Raw genomic sequence first — 13,471 nt, forward strand, 5'->3', positions numbered from 1 at the left:
GTTGTGGTCAATAGTAATACCCAGGAGACGAGTTGAAGTATCAGGGGATATGCTAGTTCCATTGTTGGAAGTTACTGTGAAGTGAAATTGTGGTGACTTTTGGGTAGGAGCAAAAAGCAGTAATTTTGTTTTTTTGGGGTTCAGGAGGAGGCAATGTTGCATGAACCAATTTTCAACAATGTTAAATACTGTTTGGGTGAGGTTCTGGAGAGAGGTTGGGGACTTGGCTGTGCATATTAAAGTAGAATCATCTGCATATTGTATACAGGTGGCTTGGGGAATTTTGGCATTTAGATCATTAATAAAAACTGAAAAGAGAAGAGGGCCTAAAATACAGCCTTGAGGTACTCCAATGTTGACAGAGAGGGGTGTAGAAAGATTATTGTCCCACAGCACTGCTTTGGTGCCTGTTTTCCAGATAGGATTTAAACCAGAGTAATGATTGTGGGGCAAGTGATAGGGCTTTTAGTTTGTCCATAAGTAGGTGATGGTTAACCATGTCAAATGCTTTTGAAAGGTCAATGAATAGTGCAGTGGAAGGAGAGTTGTTATTACGATTGTTTATAGAGTCAGAAAAGGATAGGAGGGCAGTAGTAGTGCTATGGTTCATAGGTTCGTACTAGGCTGTCTGCCCTAAGGCATTTATAAGCCTAGCCAGAGTGTATGTGGCTTACACCACCCCTTAGGATGAGAATACTATGCCCTTTTAGGGTTTAGTTTACTATGCCTCTGTCTAGTAGTGACACAGAGATGACCCCCGGGGTAAACCTACGATCTCCCATCCACTCGTCGAGATTTCTCTTGAATAGAGTCAGTGAGGGGCTCTGCCTAACATGGACTGGGATTCTGTTCCAGAGTGTAGGGAGCCTCTGGGTTATGAATCTGTCATGGTGAGGCCTGAAACCATGCTGGCAGCTAGCAAGTAGATTATTTTGGAGGAGGTGGTGTAGTAATTGTCGATGTATACATTTTTCCATTATTTTAGCTATTGGAGAGAGTAAGGCAATTGGTTGAAAGTTAGAAAGTTCAGTGGATGCATGTTCATGTTGCCTTTTCATCTATATATATATATATATATATATATATATATATATATATATATATATATATATATACACACACACACACACACTATATATATATATATACATATATATATATATATATATATATATATACATACATATATATACATACATATATATATATATATATATATAGGTCTACTTCATAAGATCGGCAGACCATTTGATCAACATTCAGTTGGTCGACAGCTCATTTGGTCGACAACCAGTATTCAAGGCACTTAACAGGGATGTGCCCCCCCTCTCCAATGTTGTGTGACCCTGGATTTGATATACATATACATATATATATATATATATATATATATATATATATATATATATATATATATATATATATATATATATATATATGTATATATATATATATATATATATATATATATATAGTTGGGGGGGTGTTTAAAAGCATGAAAATACAAGAAAAACTACACATTTTAAACGAAAAAAAAAATATATATATACACACACACACACATATATATATATATATATATATATATATATATATATATATATACATACACACACACCTACCTCCATCTTCTCTAAAGGAAAGAGTAGCTGTGCACTCAACAGAACAGATGCATGCTCTGCTTCTCCATTACGAAGGATCCTGTTGCTCTGCATCTCCTTGTTACCAAAAGAACAGCTGTGCACTCACCAGAAAGGAATGTAAATGGAATGCATTGCGTTAGGAAGTAGCAAGTCATCTGAGGGATTCAAAGCTGTTTGGGAGACTGTACTTACCAGAATGTCTCTGTGCTTTGCATATTCATAGTGACAGATGCTTTGCATCTCTCCCACAGATATTGCCAGCATCTACAGATAATGATAGGACATTGTCCTAATGCTGAGGTTTCTGGGGCTTATGGAAGTTGCCAGGTCATACTAGTTGCTATGCTTTATGGAAGGAAGTTCACCCGTGAAGTCCTAATGCTTGCTGTGTTATGAGAAGGAAGTTCTCCCACAAGGTCCTAATCTTGAGGCTTTTTCACTCACAGAAGATTTTTTTTTTATTTTAATAGCAAAGCTGCCCCCTCACCAACTCAGGCCCTAGGCAGCTGCCAAGGTCATCTAGTGCTGGGTCTGGCTCTAAATGGGTAGTGTGCAAAAGAGACTAAGGCAGAAAAGAAAACCAAGTCTCAAAACTGTCTGTGATGGCTGCCTACATGATGTCTTGCCTGCTGTGATGGGCAAGTGAATGGCCTGAGTAGTTGGGAATGATGATTGGCAGGCAGCAGCTTAGAGAGAGGGGAAAAAAATGTTATCCCATAATAGAATAGAAGGAACCAGGTCTAACTGACATGACATGCTGTGTCTATAAGTTCTATTCTTTATTTTGTTTTCTGTCTCTCTACTACTGAAGGGCGATAACATTTTGATGTTGAGCAGAGATCAGATTCACTGCTCAGGAATTTTAATTCCTTTGTATCCCATCCCCACCCCCAAAATTGTATAGGTTCATAGGTGTTTGCTAGGCTAACGACCACAAGGACTTTTTTAAGCCTAGCCATGCATCCCAAATCTCTGACAAGTTCTGGTACCCTTGATAAGTGTAAGCTGGGACTTGGAAGATGAAACATTTACAAGCAGGGACCTGGGAGATGAGCCATTTGCAGGTTGCCTGTGTCCATTATTGACATAAATGCCAAACCTGGGATGAATTCCCTATTCCCTGTCCAGTTATCCAAGTTGCACTTGAATTGGGTTAGCGAGGGACTCTGCTTCACGTGGATGACGAGCGTGTTCCAGAGATTGGGTAGTCTCTGGGAATACTTACCTGTCTCTCCAGCAGGCTAAGATGAGGTCACAGCAGGTTATGACACAGATGTTTGGTAAAATAGAGAAGTGCCTCCTGAAAGGTACTTGTAGCAGTATAGAGAGGCATATTCCAGTTGACTGGAGAATAGGATACTTGTGCTGGTGTTCAAAAACAAGGGGGGTATTTACAAAAGTGGGCTGTACAGAGGTATCAAACTCCTGTCACACTGCATGAGAGTTCTGGAGAGGGTGATTGATAAATATGCAGATTAGTAGAATGTAAGCTAGGAGAGAACAGTTCAGATTCAGATCAAGATGCAGTGCAACTGATCTGACATTTGCAGTGAGACAAATAGCAGAGAAGAAGCTAAACTTGAAAGAGTCCTACTGGACATTCCTAGACTTGGTGAAAGCATACAACAGGGTCCCAAGAAATTTGGTTTGGGCAGTCCTGTGGTGGTTCAAAGTCCCAGAAACACTGGTAGTGCAAGCTGTGCACAAGGATCTAATGACTCAAGAACGGTGTTTGGTCTTGCAGAGGGTTGTCTGGTAGTGTATGACAGAAGAATGCCAAAGAAGATGAAAAGTGAGGTGCAAAACAGTGGTGCAAACAGTAGTACTGCATGGTAAAGAAACCTGGGTAGTGAAGGCAGAGCTGTTGAAGCTAGATGTGGTGCAGATGAAGTGCCCAAAACTTGGTGGTAGGATGCACGGTGTGGGAGAGAAGAAATAATGAGCATTATAGAGCAGAAGCCAAAGTAGCTTCAGAGAAGGTCAGAGGGAAAAGATTATGATGGTTCTGACATGCCTGCAGAAAAGCAGAAGACAGTTTGGTGAAGAGGTTTTGGGACAGACAAGAAGGGAAGAGGAAATGAGGGTATCCAGCAGAGAGGTGGCTGGATTGTGTGAGAGAAGACTTGAGGCAGTCCGGCATGACTGTTAAGAGGGAAAGAGAGTGGTATTGAATTGAGAGAGGTGGTGACAGTTGACACAACACCCCAACCCCATGAAAAAATGAGAAAAGGGGAAAAGAAGATAATGATAGCCAGGAAATATTTACATTAAAAATGGAGAGGGAAGGAAAGGAAAACCAGTAACTCAGTTAAACGACTTTTCAAATCCAATATTATCTAGGTATAACAGGAACTAAATGGTCTCTCTTACTACATGCAGTTGCAGATGAAAAAGTTTAAACAAAGACCTTTGAAAGGACACAGATTTGAAGATGAGGCAGAAAGACAGGATCACTAGTTGATGGAATGCTCAAGTTGGAGACAGGAATAATGCCTTTCTAGTGCTTTTTTGGCACTGCTTAGGTGTTGTGCATCTTACAAGAAGACAGAAGGCATATAAGAAAGGCCTGCTTTGCTAAATGGGAACTTCTCCCTGTATGTTGTGGCCTTTAGGGTATACTGCCTACATTAGTAGCTGAACCAGTGATTCACCCATCCATCCACAACCCCTTTTGGCCATTTTTCCACACAGGGTTGGAACATCACAGCAACATTGACAGTCATCTAGAGCCAAGATTTATACTTGCCAGATGGCTAGCCGTACCGCGGTAGTTCTACTCCACACACTTGCATGCACACACACACACCTGTGGCCAATTTAGTTTGTTCAATCCACCTACTGCTTGTCTTTGGAATGTGGGAGGGAACCCACACGAACACAGGGTAGACTATGTACAGAAGGCACCCCTGCTAAGAATTGGACCAGGGAATCTCTTGCTGTAAGGCAACAACACTAGCTACTGCCAGTGATGTTTATCTTAAAATCCATTCCTGCATTGTCCCCTGTTGAAGTTGTGCTGTAGGTGGATGACTTCCCATACAGCCTGATTTCAGTGCCTTTGGGAATAATCCTATGCAGTACTCCATCCCTTAACTCATTGCATCTGAGTGACGCCTCCGGGTGCATCTGCAGTTAATTTCTATTGACGCCTCTGGGCATCAAATATTGCTTGTTCATATTTACATCAGTAATTCCAAAACCATGCTATGTACAAAGTTTTAAGATTTCATCTTAAAGCTTGCACAGTGACAAACTCAACTGCATTAATATTTGACCTCTGTCTAGTGCAGGTAAATAGATATTAACTTTTTTTATGATATTAATTTATAAAGATATTATTTTCACATTTTTCTAAATATGTCAGCAACCAAGTAACACAGACAGAACTTCATAGCCTCATATGAAAGCTCTCAGCTAGATGAATAAAGTGCTGCTGACTGTGTGTACAACTTAAGTAGTTGCTGAGATAAGTAGTTGCTGAGATATGTTGTTGTGTCTTTCGGCTTATCCTGGTTAGGGGTCGCCACAGCGGAACTCCGGTCCGCTAATATTTTGGTAGTGGATTTTTACTTGCCGAGTTACCAGCCCTGACGCACAACCTTCAATGAAGGCACGCCCAGTCACGCATGCCTCCACACACAAGACACTCTAGCTGAGAATCGAACGCAACATCATCTTGCTGTGTGGCAACAACGCTACCGCAGCACCACTACCACGGATTAGTTGCTGAGATATAAATTCACAAAATATTGCAAATGTAATAGTTACTGTGTTTACTGTAATTGGTAAAATTTGGTTTAAGACCTAGAACCTGACGAATACTACCACTATGAAAACGGTTTGTGCTGAAGAGTGTGCCATTTATACTGCTTTCGTAACCCCTATGGTTCCAGAAATATGAACATTTGTTTGAAATGTGAGGACATAATTTGATTCTGTTAAAATACTTGGGCTCTGCCCATTGGAAGTTACACTGCAAACTTCCTGAGCTCCATTGAAGTGAATGAGTTAAACAGGTCATACGTTATGAATTGAAGAGGAGCCTCTACCATCTTCATTTCTTTTTTGCAGCTTGAGCTGTCGGAATTCATTTTCACCATTAACGAGGTCTGAAGAAAAGTGATGAGCACCCATTTTGGGATTTCTTTTCCTCCTTTTGTAGAATTTATTGTGTTGCTATATTTGCCTTTCTAGATCTACATCTGTCTTAGACATCTTTCTGAGGCCAGTATCATTTCTTAGGACATGTTAATATTAGGTGTGCTTATTTTTTTTGAGTTTTAAAGATTTTGCTACCAATTATTTTTCTGTCTTCGGCATACACACAGCTTCTGATTTTATTCTTGTGTGTGTTTACTTTAGATGTTCTTCATGTTTCACTATTGCAGTCATCACCTGTGGGTTATCCCTGGCCTGAATACCAGAATCAGTTTTTTTCTGCGTCGGCTGCTGTCGCTTGCTGTCTGACGTCAGGTCGTCGGTGCTATAAAGGAAGGCAGCCGATGCCATTACATCAGTCTTTCTTGCCGTGGAGCCCGTAGAAAAAGCAGTTCGCAAGTGTGTACCGGTCAGTCGCTACCAGAGTTTGAATTACAGCTGAAAACGTCTAAAGCTAAGTACCCCGTTGGGGATGCTTTTTTCTTGCACTAACTGATGTCCGAAAAAGTTAACAATTGTCTCAGCTGCGAAAAGCAAATGCCACACCGAGACTTCCATTCTTGCTGCATCACTTGTTAGGTCCAGACCATGACGTCCCCGTTGCCGGCTCTGTACCCTCTTTAACACGAGAACCATTCGTCGTAAAGTTCTTATTGTGCTTGTTGTCAGTTCTCCGGAATTCAGTGAGGTGCCTTTGCAGCCTCTGATGCCCGATAAGATACCTTCGCAGGCCTCTACTGAGACCCTTTCGGAGTCCGGTATGTGGAAGAAATCATCTTAGTCTTCCGAGGCTTTGGTTGTTTCTGCCTTGGTTGGGTCCGGAGCCACAACGCAGGCACCTGCTTCCGAGGAGGGTTTTTGCACTACTGAATCTAGACAAAAACTGATGTCTTCTCCTCCGACTACCGTTTCTCTCAGACTTGAGGGTCTTAGGCCTGGAAGCAAGGCCACTCATAGGAAAACTACCTCTAGCCATGATTTTACTCCTGCTCCACCACCCCAAGCTCAAATGCTTAAAATGGCAGAGGATCTTATTACCCTTGTCAGGGGTAGTCAGGCCACAACTTCTAAAAGGAAAAGAGACCTTTCTCCTGAAATACTGACAGAACAGGATTCTGAGGAGTCTGATTGTTCAGATTTTGAAGAGGAACAACAACCTCTGACTGCTTATGAGGATTCAGATGCAGAGGAATCCATTCCTTCTGCCTCCCCACCAGAAGATTGTTTCTTTGGAGAAACCCTTGAAACCCTCGGGGAACAATTTCCACTGGGAATCCCAGGACTTCCCTCAGGCTAAGAAAAGACTGAGAGTTTCTAGACTTGCCCCAGCACAGACCCTTGGCCATCCCTCCAATCTTGGAGGTGGTGGATGATGTCTTCCATGAATTCAGCTTAGCTCCTGACACCCTCCCACCTGCTCCCATTAAACCTGACAGGTGTTACAGAGTACCGGATTCTCACAAATACCTGTACAGAAATCCTGCTGCAGACCCGGAGGTCATTACACAGGGACCAAAAGGAGCTAAGGCTAGTTCTGCAAAGAATCCTATTCCTTCTGCTCTGGACAGATGGGGTAAAAAAGTATACGCCTCTGCAACCTTAGCTATCTGAGCACTCAACTGTCAGTTCCATATGTTAAAATATCAACAACACACTTTGGAACTATTAAAACAAAAGATTTCAACCTTTCCTGACTGCCAATTCTAAAGAGTTAGCAGATTTACTGCACTCTACTTGTCAAGTGGCTAAACACTCATTACACTGTGGATGTGACGCCCTAGAAACTTCAAGCAGGGCAGCAGTGTCAGGATCTGTCATTAGGAGACATGCATGGCTGAAGGAACAACCTCTCCCTGATCATGTCAGATCTAAGTTACTTGATGCACCCTTGGATAAGTACTGCTTGTTTGGAGTAAAAGCAGAAGAGGTGCTTAAAAAGATGGAAGACAAAGCAAAATCTATGCAAACAGTAAAATATTTCCTTCAGGTACAACCTCCTAGGTTCAGCAGGAATTTTCCCTCAAAACACTGGTCCTTTCCTGCACCTAGCAGACAGGGGGCAACGTAAGCCCTTTAGGGACAGACCACCCGGACTCTTATCCCAGGGCCAGCAAAGAACCAAACAGTGGGCCACGTCCACTCCAAAGGCAGGGAGTTCTAAGCCATCCCTCTGTGGCAAAAACTCTCAGTGACTCCCTTTGCCCTCTTTTCACTCACCAAAAACTAAGGGGAAGGCTCTCCCTCTGCAAAGAAAATTGGCTTTCTGCAGCAAAGGGCCAATGGGTCTTAAAGATAATTTTTCAGGGATACAAATTCTCCTTCAACGAACTCCCAATTCTAAGAGGGTACCCAGACTCGTCTCCAAATCAGCTGGCAGAGTCATTGAAACGCGTCCAAACTCTCGTATTTCAAGGGGCAGTGGAACCTGTCCCCTCAGATCAAACAGGCAAATGCTTTTATTCCAGACTGTTCCTTGTTCCCAGAAGAGTGCACTTGGCTCCTCATCCTGGGTCTATCCATTCTGAACACCTTCTGGGTGGTCCCCAAATTCAAAATGCTAACTTTGGAGCAGCTGCTGCCTATGCTGACACACACTGCCTGGTTAGTTACCCTAGGTCTTAAAAGATGCCTACCTCCACATCCCCATAAGGGAATCCTGCAGGAAATTCTTTCGCTTCAGAGCAGGCTCACAACGCTTTCAGTTCTCTGCACTACCCTTTGGCTTATCTACTGCTCCCAGGGTATTCACCAAATGCTTGGCCCCAGCCATAGCCTTTTGCAGACATAAAAATATACAAATTTACCCTGATCTGGATGGCTGCCTCATTCAGGCAGATTGCAAAGAAAAGCTCCTGAAGGACCTCCTCTTTGTCAAAACCCTACAAACCTCCTTAGGGTACACCATCAACGAGAAGAAATCAAAGCAAACACCCTCCAGGAAGATCATTTTCTTGGGAGCACTGCTGGACGCAGCATCCCAAATGGCCTTCCTATCCCCAGAAAAGCAGAGCTTCCCACCCCTCTATTTTACTCAGCTGGCTTCCAGAAGTCACCTCACTGCGAGGAAGTTCCTGCAAGCCTTGGGGTGCATGGCATTTTACATTATTCTAATTCCTCTGAACAGGCTTCACATGAGAAAACTTCAGTGGTACCTAAAGACCCTTTGGTGTCAGCACTCTCACCCTCTAGAGACCTCTAACCCTCTGATCCCCTGTACAAGGGCCCGGATTTCTCTGGTGGGCAGGGGCGTATGCATACCACAAGGGTCTTTCCTTCACCCTCCACCCAACTGGGCAGACCATTACCACCGTCGCCTCAGACATTGCTTGGGGTACTCACCTAGCAGGCAGGTGCACACAAGGTCTTTGGGATGTCCAGCACCTTCCCTTTCACATCAACCAGAAGGAAATGATGGCAGTACAAAAGGCTCTGACATCCTTCAAACCCCATCTCAGGCCAGGGATTCTCCTTATCAAAGCAGACAACACCACAGTAATGTGGTACATCAACAAACAGGGAGGGACCCAATCTTACCCTCTGTGCAGGCTAGCCATGAACCTCTGGCTGACGGCCTCCTCCTTGGGGATTACACGTAATAGCCCAATACCTACCAGGGATCAACAACACCCTGGCAGACCACTTGAGCAGAAACTTACTGGACCCCCATGAATGGCAGCTCCACAGAAAAATCTTTTTGGAAGTCACTCAGGAGTGGGGAACTCCAGAGGTGGATCTCTTTGCTTTGCATCTCAACCACCAGCTGAAAAAATGATGTACCAGGGAGCATCACCACCTAGCGTAGAAGGTGGATGCCTTGACCTTACCCTGGAATGCCCTCTTTGTGTACGCTTTCCCCCCACTGCCTCCTTTCACTCTAAAGCAAACAGGGGGCCCCAGTTAAACAGGTTCTAGACATTATCACAGAGGCCAGAAGGCCCAGCACCAGAAAATCTTACACAGGGAAATGGAAAAGGTTCTGCTCCTGGAGCCAGTCCAGAGGGGGTAGTTCCTCACAACCTTCCATCCCTCTTATCCTGGACTACCTAGCGGAGTTGCTCAATAGTGGCCTCTCCTTCTCTCCTATTAAAATCCAAGCCTCAGCAATTTCAGCTTATTTCGATACAGATCAGCAGCTGTTCTCACATCCTTTGATTAACCAATTACTCATAGGGACTTCTAATATCAGACATCCCAGAAGGCCACCCTCGCCAGCCTGGGACCCGAATTACATTTTGGAAAAACTAACCTTACCACCCTTCGAACCTGCTGCTTTTGCAGAACTGAGATAATTCTCCTGGAAGACTTTCCTAGTAGCTATCACCTCAGCCAGAAGGGTTTCAGAACTTCAGTCACTGATGGTCATTGTGCCCTTCATAATTTTCCATGCAGGCAGGGTCTCCCCGAGGACTAACACCTTCCTTTATGCCCAAGGCGGTATCTAATGTGAACCTCAACCAGGCCATACATCTACCCACCTTCTTTCCTAACCCTGAAAATAGGAGCAAAAGAATTCTGCACTCACTAGACATGCACAGACAGCTCATATACTACCTGGACTATAGTAAACCCTTCAGAAAAACAGACCAACGTCTTGTCAGTTTTGTCCCAGGGGCAGAGGGGAAGCCCATTTCCAAGAAAACCATTTCCAAATGGATATCACACTGTATCCATTTCTGCTACAGATTACATGGGAAACCACTCCCTAAGTCTATTCATACCCATTCCAGTGGGGCAGCTTCCACTTCCACAGCATTCCTCAGAGGAGTTCCCACCAGGGACATCTTGGAAGCTGCCATCTGGACTTCTATCCATACCTTTACAAAGCATTACCACTTACCTCTTTTCTCTAAGGTTAGGGCAGGGTTTGCCTCTGCAGTTCTGCAAGGCATGCTGACCCAGGCCCTAGGTCTCTTACTAAATCTTACCACCCCTCTCGTCAGCTTTGGGAATCCTCCCACAGGTGACAAGTGCAACAGTGAAACATGAAGAACATAGTACAGTTGTGTACACTTACCGTCAATGTAGATGTTAGAGTGCATTCACTGTTGCAGTCCTGGTTTCCCTCCCTCCTTCCCCCTTATATCCTCCTTCCTTAGGGAGACATAAGCTTCTTACGGTGGCTTTTAGCCACCAGGACCACTTTACCATATTTCTTGGGGCTTCTGACTGGTTAGGGCAAAAACTGATGTAATGGTGTTGGCTGCCTTGCTTTATAGCACTGACGTCAGTCAACAAGCGACAGCGGCCAACGCAGAAAAACATTGACTCTGGTATTCGAGCAGGCCGAGGGCTACCACAGCAGGGATAACCCACAGGTGATGACTGCAACAGTGAATACACTCTAACATCTACATTTATGGCAAGTGTAAACAACTGTACTTTATGAAGGAGCATGGAGAAGAACTTGTTTGGTGTCTGTTTCTTTCCTCTGAGGTGGTGGAATACAAGATCTTTGCCCTTCTTAAGCCCATTTTTCCCCCTTGATTTTTATATATATATCTATATATATGTATATATGTATAATTTTCAGTGTTACCTGGAAGACAGGGTTTGGTATCAGCCTTTTCTCCATTGAGTTTTTGTTTCATGGTCTTCGGAGTATATTTGTAGTCCTCCACTCTTGCATGAGAATTGAAGAGGTGAGTAATGTGTGTATCTTCAAGACAAAAACTTTGCCATGTTGTCATGGCGGCCTTATCTGTACCACCTGTTACACAGCTTATCTACCAGAAAACAACTGAAGATGGAATCTCTCTATTTTAGGTGGTTGTTGAGACGACGTCTTGGGCAGGAAGACGCTCCACTCCTGGAATGACTAGATGCTCTGGAAGTCATTCTGGTTGGGTAGATGTCCACCTTTAGCATTTTCAGAGTGCCGCCACACCTTTTAAGGCTAATTCATTTGCTGGTCAGTTTTTCCAGCTTCACACATACTCTCTTCTTGTTGCAGTGCTGTACTTCCTTGCCTTTTTTCCCTTTTGTACCCTACATGCAAACCCCCCTCATGAATACTGGCTGCCATCCTGTCCATCTCTCTCCCATTCTAAAAGCCTCCTGTTAATCTCTCCATTTCCTTTGCCTGCCTCTCCAGTGCTGCTGTTCTTGTTGTTCACTCCACATTTACCCTGTCTCCATAGGTCTTTAATTCAAAGTTATGTACCAGATAACAGGGTTATACATCTTGGCCATCCCTCCCCTTCTCTAAAGCCTACAATTTTTTATCACTCATTTTTACACTTACAGCTATGTTCTCTTTCTTGGAATTTTTTTGTGATATTCAGTTTTTCCCTGTATTCAGTCCTTTTCATAATATTTCCCCCCTTGCTCTGCACTTGCGCACAACTCCTGTGCATGATGTCATACATTCCTTTACTTTGCTGTGTGTCCACTGTCTTAGGCCCATAGTTTGGGGAGGAATACAGTAAGTGATGTCACCTTGTGAGTTAGTAAGCAGTGCTGATGATCAGCTTACTGATTTCCTTCTTGTGCTTAACCTTGTGGTTTTAGCACTGCCAGCTGCTGTTCACCACAGTTACTGTGGCACAGCTGGTTCTGCATTGCTTTTCTGACATTCTGCCTTGCACTGTCTGCTGGTCATTAAGTAAGGTTGTGATGACTAATGCATGACCAAGAGTGGTAAGTGAATGGTAAGCAGGACAGCGTGAAGACAAATGTTAGCATAGCCTTTTTTTTGTGTGTTTGTGTGTGTGAGAGAGAGAGACTTAAAAAAAAAAAAAAATGTTATTACAATACTTTTACAGCTGTGAATTTAAAATATTGTTTTATTCCTTTGCATTTTTGTTACAGAGAAGAAGTCAATGAAAAGATGCGTGATAGTCCAGATGGCACTTTTCTTGTTCGAGATGCTTCAAGTAAAATTCCAGGAGAGTACACACTCACGCTGAGGTAACATTTATTATTTATTTATTGATTGATTGTACATTTGCTTACTGGGAAAGTCCGACTGGGCATGGATCCCATTTTCAGCTGAGGCCCAGGGAACTGCGTAGTGTTGGCATTAAGGATGGATTAAGAAGAAAGGAAAGCAGAATTTGTTCTCAAAATGGTAAAAACCTTTCAGAGTAAAGGTTTCAGAACTGCAAGATTTAAATGTTGGCCAAGGGCCCGATTTGGGAGAGTTTCTACTTTGGGAAATTCTTTAAACTTTCCTAGTGTTGACCTTTGAAATTGTGCTCTTTCAGCTAAGCATTAAAATGGGTATGGCAGCAGTCCATACACCATTAAAATAATTATGGCCCTAAACATACAATTGCTGTGAGTTCATTAAAAGTACAATGTTATGTAGTCCTATCTCGCCTACATTCTTACCCGTGGGTTCGGAGCCGACTATCGTCTCAGACTCTGCCTATTATATACTAGCTCAAAGTCTCTTATTGGGTGGGCTAAGCAGGTATCCCAAGGTGCACTGCTCCATATCCCCAGATCTCATTTGCCACTTGTGTAGCTCGGACATTGTCTCGCTTGGCTGTGGCTAAGTACCCTCTTTTTTGCTATTTCTCTTAGAGAAATTTGATATTTCATACCCAAAAGCTATTTTGATAGCTATTTCTTGTTGCTGTGTTTGAGTGTGGTAGTTGTGTTTTTTGGTATCCCTAACTGTTCCAGCGGGCTAGGCCCATTTTAGTTAGAGGACCTAGTCCTCCCGTCTG

The 13,471-nt window shown here is 43.4% G+C and overlaps 1 protein-coding gene across 1 annotated transcript in view; it reads left to right on the forward strand.

Moving 5' to 3' along the window:
* The window catches only part of PIK3R2 (phosphoinositide-3-kinase regulatory subunit 2), a 1,862,656-nt gene that overhangs the window by 1,226,619 nt on the left and 622,566 nt on the right, over nucleotides 1-13,471 (forward strand). The window contains exon 9 of the mRNA XM_044090759.1: nucleotides 12,609-12,707. Within this exon, the coding sequence (XP_043946694.1) occupies nucleotides 12,609-12,707 (99 nt within the window). The remainder of the gene's footprint in view (nucleotides 1-12,608; nucleotides 12,708-13,471) is intronic.

Source organism: Protopterus annectens, chromosome 13.part0 (genome assembly GCF_019279795.1).
Source record: "Protopterus annectens isolate FY-2018-M chromosome 13.part0, PAN1.0, whole genome shotgun sequence".
NCBI lineage: Eukaryota > Metazoa > Chordata > Ceratodontiformes > Protopteridae > Protopterus > Protopterus annectens.